Genomic DNA, 12,348 nt, shown 5'->3' with positions numbered 1-12,348 from the left:
ACAGTATTGAGAATAAACTTCTTCTGTAAGAAAGGCATTCTTACTTTACGAAGTAGAATGTAAATTTCAATGAACCAACTGTATTGTTCTCTGCATGGTCCCCATCTGAATTTCCGGTTTCCAATACCACTGAAAATGGTTCTTCACTCCCCCTGCGGAACAGCAACTCACTAACCATGAAAAGCAAACTCTTCCAAAGGAAAGCTCTGAGAAAGTGCAGTTTGTGAAAGAGAAATTATGGCTACTATCTATTAAGTCTGCTACGGACCAACAAAACTCTGGTAAGAGGGTGCCCACTGGGTCCCTGCTCGAGGCCAACAGAAGGCCAGCCCTGACCTTCACACACTCACCGCCCGTACCTTGTCGCTGCCTAATCCTGGGAATCAGAAACTCGCTTACACACCGTCTCGCATGAAGACTCTAAGGGGACTCTGTACTCTGTGTGGAAGGTCTCTAGAAGTACCCAGCCCTCGAGTCAGTCACTACAGCCTCGGATTGTGCTAGGTGCTAACCAGAATACACAAAATGAATGGTCGGTCCCCCTTCCCTTCTCAAGAAACGTGGAATTTTCTGCAAAACTGAAACAAGAACTAGAGTCAGTGGTCTCAACACTAACAGCAAACCTCTGGGCAATAAGATCCTATATTCCTGTCAGTTCCCCCATTTACAAAGGTCAGTGTTCACCATGCCCCAAAAAAGCTATTCTCAAAGAGTAACCCAAATGCTCGTCAACAGACAGCTGACTGAATAAGCTATGGTGCATACGCAGCACAGCTACATACAACTGTAAAAGGGATGGCGAATCTCCGTTTGTCCTGCTATACACGGCTCTCTCTAGAATACTGTTTAAGGGGAAAGCAGAAAGGCAGAGAAAATGGTGCAAAGCACATCACTGTCTGGTCTGGGGCGGCGGCGGGGAGGTGAGACTAGGTGGACGGACAGAGAGAGAGAGAGTGCTTGTGTTTTAAAGGTCTAAGCCATAAACCAAGACTAAAGAAAACGAAAGCAAAAAAGTTTACCTACTGGGGAGGGAAGGTACAGGGTGGATGAGGCAAGGAGAGAAACTAGATTTCTTTGAGTACACCTTATCTTTTAACTTTTTTTTAGTTTTTAAAACTCAAATGATGTACACGTTTTACTTAATATTGAAGCAAGATTAAGTGGTTGTTTTTTTTAAGCCTTAAAAATGTAAAGTAAAATAAGACAAATGATCCTGAGTTTCAGGTTGGGAAGAACTTGATCTACGTGGAGAGGAACTATTTTTTGTGACTTTAAGACACAGTAAGAGGGCTGTACATTCTTAGTGGCATGTACCCTTAGGACAACAAAATAACAGAAGTATTAAATTACATTTGGTAGTCATACTGTGGTGATAACATCAGTATTACAATGTAAATAAGTAATTAGGTTGATGAGGGTAGACACTAAGATTTTTAGCATAAGGAAAAGAAAAGGAGATGCAAATATAAAATCAAAGAAAAATAAAATATCTGTAATTCTATATTTGAATTGGAAATTTTAGGAAGCCATGATATCTTTTCTCATTTAGAAAACGTATATATACAGATTTCCTAAATGTGTCCACTGAAGAGGCTCAGAAACAGTGACCCACCCAGAACAGCAAGCTTCCCCAGTACCCTGCACCATTCCCCATGCAAAAGAACCAGGGCACTTTAGAGAAATGGCTGATTGCAGACATGGAGCAGGAAACAGACAAGATGGGCCTGAAATATCTTGTAACATCGGCAGAGAGAGAAGCTGTAATACTGCGGTACTTGGATCCAGGAGCCCCTCTGAAGAGGCTCCCACTGGCCAAAGGCTGGGAACATTTTAACTTCGCAAGAGAAAAAGAAATATACGGTGGGGGAATTCCCTGGCGGTCCAGTGGTTAGGACTCAGCACTTTCACTGCCTGGGTTCAATCCCTGGTCGGGGAACTAAGGTCCCACAAGCCGTATGGTGTGGCCGAAGAAAAAAAAAGAAATGTACAATTGAAACACATCAAATGTATTTCAAATCATGAGCTCAAAGTGACACTTAAAAAAAAACTCAATGGTTTTTTTATTAGTCTGAAATGACTAATGATCATTTTTCATTAGTCTGAAAACTAATAAAGGACAAGAATCAATCATTTTTCCTCCTTTCCTGTATGAACTGTGTTCTCAGTGAAACCAAGAAGCTGATTGGGACTTTTCTCTTTATGGAATACCCAAGTTGACAAATGAAGAAAAAAAGGATATAATTAGAATATCACTATTTTGTAACCCTAAGAAAATATTACATGGAAGCAATAATTATCATAACGTCATAAAAGAGAGACAACCAGACTCTCCCAATAAAACTCCCAGGAGAACTACCCAACACTACGCATGAAAATTTTCTGCCTACTTCCCTGCAAAATCAAGCGTCAAGATCCAGCTCCTAGTTCACAGGAAACACGGGGCAAGGGGAACATGTGACATGACCCCCCAGGGACGCAACCAGCAAAATGTAGGGAAATCTACAGGAAAACACTGTTTCCTCATTTAATAAACATACAGGAGTAACACAAAAAGAATGAGGAGGAGGAGGAAGCTGAAGATTAAAAGATACATCAGACACATCAACCAATTGCAGTATACATCCTGTGAAAACAAATTAGGAGACAAACGGAAATATGAATACTGATTAGCGTTTTATATATCTAAGTTATTATTCATTTTTATGTCTATTAATGGTATATTGAGGTTTTTTTAAAGCTTTTCAAGGAATAGAGATGAAACAAGATTATTGAGGTGACCCATGGATTCACGGCAGTTTTCTATACTATTCTCTCTCCTTTTGGATGTTGAAATGTTCCATGATAAGAAGTTAAGGGAAAAAAGGTGTTCTTAATTCTGGTGGCTGTCTGTGAGCTCTTTCACGGCTCAGACCAAACCCTAGTGGCACAGGAGCCACAACCACACGTGGCACAGGAGCCACATGAAGTGGTTGACATTATATACATACACATATATATATATATATATATATAACGTACACACACGCACAGCATTACATATGTAATACACCGACTATGTATACCATAAATATCTACTTTTATAGATGTAACATTAAATATAAACTACAGGACACTTCTTTTACTGCCCCTCCTCTGACGTCATGCATGAAGTTAGATACGTCACTCATCTCATTCAAAAGGACTACTTGTTAGGGTACCCAGAGATGGGACTGATGATCAGAAATACTGAAGTTCAAAGAGTCCACACCGGTTTCTTAGAGATCTTGGGCTAACCGGTATCTCACAGAATCACCGATCCGTTGGCCTGCTTTTTCAAAGCCCTGGCTATCCCACTTAGCCTTAATTTACTAAAAGCCACTCACATGGAGAGCTTTTACAAAGTTACCATAATAAATACCCCTGATATTTATTAAAATGGGGTCAGAGCAAAAAGGTAGATTGGCAATTGCCAGAGCTGAGGGGTGGAGGAATCAGGGACTGGGCATGGGGCTCTTTGCGGGCTGATCAAAGTGTTCTGGGATCAGGGCAGTCAGTGGTGATGCTTCACAACCTTGCGAATACACTAAGATCTACTAGGTTGTACACTTTTAAAAGGTGGATTTAAAAAATAAATAAATTTTAAAAATAAATAAAAAATAAAAGGTGGATTTATGGTATGTGAATTATATCTCAAGAAAAAAGAGGATCAGAGGTAAAAATGTTTCAAAAGTTTCCTCCTTCATTGAAATTTAAAAAAAATTTACCACATAAGTAATCAATTTGTTTTTAATTTAATGGTTTTTTTTTTTTTTTCTTCTTTTCCCTTCCTAAACAAGATAACAGCAAGCCTAAGGCAATCAGCAAGGACCTCATGCTACTTTAACTGGCCAATTCTGGTCACAGGTTAGGAAATACCATGAAATTGTGGTGGCCCCTACTGACTGCATTTTGCTAACACAGCTGGTAGGAGTCCTACCATCTCTAAAAATGGTTCTGGACTGATTTGTTGCAATGCAAAACTTCCCTCCCCACTAAAGACATCCAACTTTAATTGACCCTACAGAATTTAAGGTTTTAGCAAAGATTCATGATAAACTCTGAAAGATTGATTTTACTGGATTAGTTGAAAGAGAAATAGTTTAGTTTTGACAGTAACTTAGATAGAAACGCCATCTATTAATATATTCTGTATTAAATGCTTAAGAACAGAGTGAATATGCACATGTACACACTGCTATATTTAAAATAAATAACCAACAAGGACCTACTGTATAGCACAGGGAACGCTGCTCAATATTCTGTAATAACCTAAATGGGAAAAGAATTTGAAAAAGAATAGATACATGCATATGTATAACTGAATGACTGCTGTACACCTGAAACCAACTCAACATTGTTAATCAACTATGCTCCACTATTTTTTTTTTTAAAAAGAGTGAGTACATATAACAATCATCACTCTTAATCTTCTACTGTTCTTTACCTACCCATCACCACAAGCATAAGAGAAGAAAGTGCAGTGACGAGGTTTAGGAACAGAAGAAGGGACCGAAGGAGCAGGTGCCCTCATCACAGAGCCAAACCTTAAAATAGAACACTGATGAATGTGCGGGATCAGCTTTCTTTAAGCCTTTCTTACGAAAGCAAGCCTGTAATATTTTAAAGTAGAGTCTTTAACTTTAAAATCCACCTGTAAACTAGTCAGGAGGTTCACGAAACTGGCGTGAGTCCATATGTTATATAGTTTGTTAGTAAATGATCAGAAAGGAGCAGGCTTCCCGGGTGGCGCAGTGGTTGAGGGTCTGGCCTGCCAATGCAGGGGACACGGGTTCGAGCCCTGGTCTGGGAGGATCCCACATGCCGCGGAGCAACTGGGCCCGTGAGCCACAACTACTGAGCCTGCACGTCTGGAGCCTGTGCTCCGCAACAGGGGGGGCCGCGATAGTGAGAGGCCCGCGCACCGCGATGAAGAGTGGCCCCCGCTCGCCGCAACTGGAGAGGGCCCTCGCGCAGGAACGAAGACCCAGCGTAGCCAAAAATAAATAAATAAATTTATAAAAAAAAAAAAGAAAGGAGCAAATACCAATTTGAAAACAGTGTATTAGAAGCCAGGAGGGCCTTTTGTCCCCTTTCATTTCTTTACCATGTTTTTCCAACAATCTAAAGCACCTTCTCCTTTTCATGAACTTAGTCTTCTATTAACCTCTCAAAGTCACTTTGAATTAGATTTACTTCAGCAAAATCATCAAACAGTGTTTAACACGAGCCAAGAAACACTACTGGACACAAAGCAAGATAAGACTAGCGAAAAGGCCACAGGAAGCTGCATCCTAAATATATACCCGTCCCACATGCTTAAAGGACACACAGAACATACAAAAGCAGCTAGCAGTGTCACAAATTTAAAATAAAATGTGTTCAAGAGGAGACATCAGATCAGCATAGTATGCCTGTTTGTGAAAGATAAAAATTTATCAAGGGAAACACATCCAGGAAGACTGTCTAAAAGCACGTGACAGTCTACAGATTTACTTCCTGCGATAACACAGCAGAAGACTCCTGCAAACCTTTGTTCTGTAACAAGTGAACTGGTGCTAAAAAGGTATGACACCCAACGGCTGTTCTGTTCATGTAGGAAGGAGCCCCCGAGGAGACAGCCAGAAAAGCCCCAAAGCTGACCCTCTGTGCGCAGAGGAGAGGGCAGGTGAGTGCCCCAGAGCCTGGGAGGCCGGTCCAGTCTGTCCCCATGCTGCAGAAGGGCCAGGAGTTAAGTGGAGGACCAGCTGGCAGAGACCACCAGGGCTTTCAAGGTCCATGACATGGGTTCTAGGAATTCCAGGACCAGAGCACCAGAAAGAGAGGCAAGGAAGGCAGGACACATCTACATATGGTCTCGTTCCCACCACTTCTGCTGAGATGGTGGGCACCTACCCTGAGAAAACCGTAATTCAAAAAGACACATGTACCCCAATGTTCACTGCACACTATTTACAACAGCCAGGACAGGGAAGCCACCTAAATGTCCCTCGACAGATGAATGGATAAAGAAGATGTGGTACATATATATAATGGAATATTACTCAGCCATAACAAGAAACGAAATGGGGTCGTTTGTAGAGATACGGATGGACCCAGAGTCTATCATACAGAGTGAAGTAAGTCAGAAAGAGAAAAACAAATATTGTATATTAACGCATATATGTGGAATCTAGAAAAATGGTACAGTTGAACCTATTTCCAGGGCAGGAATAGAAATGCAGACGTGGAGAACGGACGTGTGGACATGAGGGAAAGGGGAGGGTGGGATGAACTGGGAGATTACGCTTGACATATATACACTACCGTGTGTAAAACAGATAGCTAGTGGGAACCTGCGGCACAGCACAGGGAGCTCAGCTCGATGCCCTGTGATGACCTAGATGGGCACGATGGGAGGGAGGTCCAAGAGGGAGGGGATATATGTATACATACTGCTGATTCACTTCACTGTACAGCAGAAACTAACACAACATTGTAAAGCAATTATACTCCAATTTTTAAAAAAAAGTTTTTTTACTTAACTGACTGGGGCAAAACAGCCAAATGTTTGTTGAATGACAGACACGAACATACTTTAATCACCGATGCTATCTGACCTATGATGTGCGTGCCAGCTAGAAGAAAACTCTTTGGGCACTAATTTCTCAGGACAACACTACAAGAATAAAGCAGTTAAAAATCCATCGAAATGCCAATGCTTTTATGTTGTGACAGGTGAGCTAGTTTATAGTTTAGCATTTCAGACTCTGACATTGTATCAAAGCACTCAGAAGGAACAATAGAGCAGATTAGAAAGTGAAACTTTACCTGAAAGGTATGCAACTTTTTCCTTTAAAATTGGCAAAACATCCATAGCTTTCATTTCATCGTTTTTGCGAAACCCTGAAATACATAAGGAGAAAATAAAATTACCAGGTTGCCTGAGTGTCATTTAATTTCCTAACCACCCTAAGCTCAATGCCAACACAGCTGCTTTCTTCACACCCATTAAATCAACTTGAGAAATACCATCATTTGAAAACATCTGAATTCTATGAAGGGAAGTCTCTGATCACAGGATTACCTTCTATTTCAATGTGCAAGAATGATTTGCAGACCCAGACCCAGAGGCTCCCATACCAAGCAGGCTCTCGATCATTTCTGGTTTTAAAGAAAGGTTTGGTCCCAAAAAGACGGGATATGAAATCAGTCCAGATTGTTTCAAAAATCTTCATTTTAATTCCACAGATTTAACATAAACACTGGCAAATAAAGCAGCAACACGGTTGTTTTAAAACTGCGATTCATGGCACACTAAAACCTCTAGGGGGAGCTCAGAGCCTCATCCTGTCTCCGAATCCAGTTAAACAGTGTGAGGGAGGAGAGCAGAATTATAAACAGCTGGGGACTGGCCACAGCTCCCACTTGGCGCTGTCCTTCCAGGCTTTCTGGGTCATGCGCCCCTGGAGGAATGTCACTGGCGAACGTGGTAAGATGGCCTGGTGTCACCCGCTTCACTGGGTGGCCCAGGTCCCTCTCCTCACATCAAACCAACTCTCCCCACGCCCCGAACGTCGTAGAAGGCCCAGTGGAAACAGTGTGGCAAGGAAGCACGCAGCGGGCACTTTAGGCCAGGCCAGTACCCATCTCCGTAAAGGGAACTCTGGCAGCCCAAACACGACCGGCCCAGCTCTCCAGGGCGAATGCCCACATGGGACTTTGGGGGTCAGAAATCTTCATAATGGTAATAACGCCTCGGCATTTGTCTCTTGGAGGTCTCTACCAGGGGAAATCCAGCTTCAGGATGTTGGCCATACTCATCAAAACAAGTAACTATCATTCACGGCAGAGCAATCTCTAGAAAGAATTAAAGAGAGCTGCCCCATCCCTATTTTCCTGTTTGTTTTTGCCAAAATAGTACAAGGAAAGGATCCAAAAATGTGAGTTTGGTAATAAATAACCAATGCAAGGCACAGACCTGGAATTAGCAGCAAAAAAAGTGCTCTCGGTACGTGATTGGAGCTTCCACTTCTCATGAGCCTGAGCAGTTCCTGAGGACCAGCCCTGCCACAGATTAAACCTACAAAAACCGACTGTCTCAAGGCACAGGAGAGTGACCAAAAGCAGGAAGAGACACCAGGAAAAAGGAAGTGACTTTATAAGGGCTTTCCGCCTGAGGGCAGGGCCCAGCCTAAGCCACCTGGAGCTGCTAAAACAAGTCGGGACACAGCTCAGGGCAACCTCAGCAGCTGTAATCAAGAAAAGAAATCGTGCAAAAGAGAAGGGGAGCCCCAAATTCTGTACCTAAACTTGGCCCAAACCTCTGGCTGTCCCCCCGAGCTTGCATGTTCAGGGCAAGCTCCAAGCAGCCCCAGCTCCAAGCTAAGGCTAAGGACCGGACCCGAGGCTGGAGTGGCTGCCCGCTGCAGGGTCCAGCCTGCTGAAACAAGCACCCAAACAGCAACAAAACCAGCACATTTTGGAGGAATCCAACAGAATCTAGTCTCTGCAATGTATCATTCACAGAAACAAAGAACGAGTAGATTAATAACAATCCTGTCCACAGAATACCTACACATGTACAAAGAACCCAGTTTAACGGGATCTAACCATGACACTGACGATCACCAGAGACTTCTGTGCAAAGACCACAGCAAACATATCCTGACGAGGACCCTGAGGTCCAAGGGCTTGGCGGCACTACCCAGCTGGTTGTGAAATGGCTCAACACAGAACCTCAACGCAGGCCTCAAGATCACCAGGCCACTGTGCTTTCCAATACACCATGCCTTGTGCTGGCAGCCCACCAAGCTTTTAGAACAGTGGCTATTTATAAAAGGCAAAACGAGAGCCAAGGGCTCTGCAATTTCATCCTTAAGGTTCCTTCAAAACTCTTGAATGGATGCAATGTCGTCTCAGCAATTCATTGACTGACATTGGGTAATGCACTGCATGTGTCTACAAAGATTGATGACATCCCAGTTCCAACTGAGGCGGACATGGATGGCAGCGGGCAAATGCAAAGAGGAACCAGCCACCACAGCAGCCTTTGCAGAGACAAGCTCATAAGCACATAGAGAGCAAGGCACAGGATGGAAAGTTCTGTAAGCAGCACGAATGGACCCAGGCAATGAGGAGGCAGACCAAATAACAGAATACTAGGAAGGAGGAAGCCACAGCTGTGGACCCCCATCTACTGGGATTTGAAAAGAGGATCCCCTTCCACTGCCACCAGATAAGAAAATGCACGCTTCCTACCGTCCCCCCATAGCCCGTGCACGCACGTGCCCCGGCCGGGACACAGCAGAGCCCTCAGAGAGCTGCCACTACCACCGCGGTCCTGGATTCCCACATTGCAGAAGCAGGAGCTGCCTCTCACACCACCCTCGACAAGGAGAATGTCCCCATTCCAGTTCGCGGACCTCAAGAGAGGCCTGTGTGACTTAACGGAATTCCAAAGCATTCTTGACAATTCCCACCGACTCTGAACTACATCTGTTTATTAATAACCTTGATGGAGTGAATGATGCTAGTTAGAGCTGCCATGTTCCAGGTCACCCCACAGGAAGAATATCATACTGATATGAAAACAAAGTGAAGGAAACAAAACTAACAATGACAATCTCCCCTAAATTAAGTAAGACTCACAGTTTTTCTAGAAGAAGAAAGGCATGAATCAATGGCTAAATTGGTGTGAAAATGTGTTTAACTTCTCTTACGATATATGTACATGTCTGAACATAGACTGGAATATAAATTCTAAATAGTTTTACTGTAATATTTTTGTTGAATATGGCACAGAAAAAAAGAGATTCTGATTTTATTAAAATTGACAATGAAAACGTCTAAAACATAAAAGAAAATAGAGAAACAAACAAACAAACAAAAAATAAAACTAACCACACAAAGAAACTGAGTTTGTGGCTATTATTAGGCGCTCACCTAACTATTATGTTTAACCTCGTTTCCATTTTTAAAAAACACACCCAACAGGCAAAGGACTGAGGAAGCCTGTACACATGCTAAAGCTAGATTAAATATATCACATAACTTTCAATAAAAAGCAAGAAGAACTCAGCCATGAAATGTCCTCAGATCAAATGGCAGATTCTGTTCCATGCCCTGAAGAGCTATTTATGAAAACAGAGTGCGTGACTACAAAACAATTACAAATAAATGGCTTCTGTGCTATTCCAGTGATTCTAGATTACATGACAGATAGATTACATGACGACAACTACTGTGCTGCTTCCTCGTGCGTTAAAGGATCTAGCTGTGGGTCCTACACTTTCGGAACAAAAGGATACACTCAGCAACTACCCTGGAAGCATACACCTGTCCTCCCACACTCATGGAGAGGGGAAGGGCTGGCAGATGCCATCTCGGAGTGACACCTGTGAGACCCCAGACCTCATCAGTGCCACAGCCAGGAAGTCATCAGCACTTTACTTCTAAGTGCCACCAAACTTAATAGGTGGCACAGAGAGAATTTCAGTAAAACTAGGAGAGAAGGGGCAAAAAAAGAAGAGCAATGTGAAAGGCAATAACTATATAACAGAGGTAAATGGCCAAAGTCAGAGGACATGTATTTGTACCCATTTCGTCAATTATATACTTTTTAAAATACACAGGCCTACGCTGAAGTGTGCCGAGGGACTGGATACTTGTTACGATTTAAAGTACGTTTTGCTGAGACAAAGAAGCCACTGTGAAGTTTAATGAAATGCTAGCTTCAGGGAACGGTGAACACCGCATGGGATGCAGTCAGCCGAGGCTCATCCAGCTCCTCCGTAGGTGCAAAGGGTGTGTCCCAGGGGAGTCCTACAAGGAAGTCAACAGCTGCTCTTTTAAACCAAACCTGAAAAAATGTTCACATAACATTTGCCATCACTCTAGATCTTGATGTTAATATTTGTTGAACGCTACTGAGGGAAAAGGGTTTGGGTTAAAACTCTGATTTTATCATTGTTAACATAAACATGCAGTTAGTGGCTGATTTTCTTTCCTCTTTCCTGGTTTCAGTCAACACAAATAACCCCTTTTCCTAAAGCAATCACATTTGAATATTTAGAGGTTTTAACATATTCATTTAAAAATATCTCAAACCCCCAGGTTCAGCATGACATGACTTGCCAAAATTGATTCTGTTACCACTTTTCAAACTGCTATTTGGTTCAGTAACCTGCCAACCTGAGGTACATTTCAACCCCCTGCTCCCAAATCATTCACGTTTCCTAAAGTGACTCACATTCTGTTGCCCATCAAGAGGACAGTTTTTCTCTCTCTTCCTCTAAATCCGCCTGCTAGCCAGAGGACGGGTCTGTTTTGTCCCCTGCTGTGTCCCAGCTGCCTAGGACAGGGCAGGCACAGGGTGCTCAATAAACGTGGGTTGGCTGAATGAAGGAACGAACGAACGAACGAACAAAGACATGCACATACTTCTCCAGCTTCTTGCCCGAAACCCCCATGCAAGCACCTCAATGTTCCTTAGCACTTCCTGTTTCCTGTTTAACCTATAAGCTCAGTATTGCTCAGATGGCCTACAGTATGACTTGCATTTTTAACGAGGAAAATTAACCTCTCTGCCCTAAGAGAAAACATTCCACAAGTTATTCAACAATGTAAAATCTTTTAGTTGAATCAATGGTCTGAAACTTCAACTATCTAATACCCCACTGGTCAGATCAATCTCTCGTTTTTCACCCCTCGACCCTACAAGGAGGTGCTATATTGTTACTGCTGACAAATACCTTTTGAAGCGAGTCACTGCTGACCAGAATGCTCCTGCACTTGGTCATTTCCTTGGTATCAGATTTTTTAAAAACAACAAAACAGATAAGGAACAACCACCCCCAAGCTTTTTTATTTAAGAAGTAAAAAAGCACCACAGAAATATTTTTACAATGAGCAAAAAAGCTTTTATGCAGCACGTTATCCCAGCAGTCATTTTTCCATAGCTGGTTTCAAAAGAAATTAAGATGAAACAAATCAAATGAGTTTTTAAATGAACCAAATTTTTAGAATTCTAAACCAAAACACAGGTTAATTTTTTTCCCCCATATTTCTCTCAGGAGTACCGGTGGATACTAGCCATTTGAAATTTTACATAATCCTCAAATTAAACAAGTCAATTTTTTTTTTAAGTACTGAATAAAAACAGTGTTTGTTAGAAGAAAAACAAGTCACTTCTTCACCATTTGAGCTGAACCAAATGAACCGGCACCTTGTTCTGAACAGTCCGCCTCACCTCCTGCACTGGGATCTGTCCTTCAAAGACAATCCACAAGGCAAACTGTCTGCTCATTCGTTTTCAGAGGTCTCATTTGCCGGCCAGCTATCTTACGTTAGTAT

General features: G+C 42.4%; 1 protein-coding gene across 4 annotated transcripts in view; it reads right to left on the bottom strand.

Annotated features, from left to right (window-relative positions):
• Positions 1-12,348, bottom strand: part of TRIO (trio Rho guanine nucleotide exchange factor) — a 372,926-nt gene that overhangs the window by 238,028 nt on the left and 122,550 nt on the right. For all 4 annotated transcript variants that reach the window (XM_068535156.1, XM_068535157.1, XM_068535155.1 and 1 more), the window contains exon 2: positions 6,826-6,900. In XM_068535156.1, coding sequence (XP_068391257.1) covers positions 6,826-6,900 — 75 coding nt within the window. The remainder of the gene's footprint in view (positions 1-6,825; positions 6,901-12,348) is intronic.

This window comes from Eschrichtius robustus, chromosome 2, assembly GCF_028021215.1.
Source record: "Eschrichtius robustus isolate mEscRob2 chromosome 2, mEscRob2.pri, whole genome shotgun sequence".
NCBI classification, from domain to species: domain Eukaryota; kingdom Metazoa; phylum Chordata; class Mammalia; order Artiodactyla; family Eschrichtiidae; genus Eschrichtius; species Eschrichtius robustus.
The sequence above is the reverse complement of the archived record's forward strand: the minus strand, read 5'-3'. Positions and strand labels throughout refer to the sequence as shown.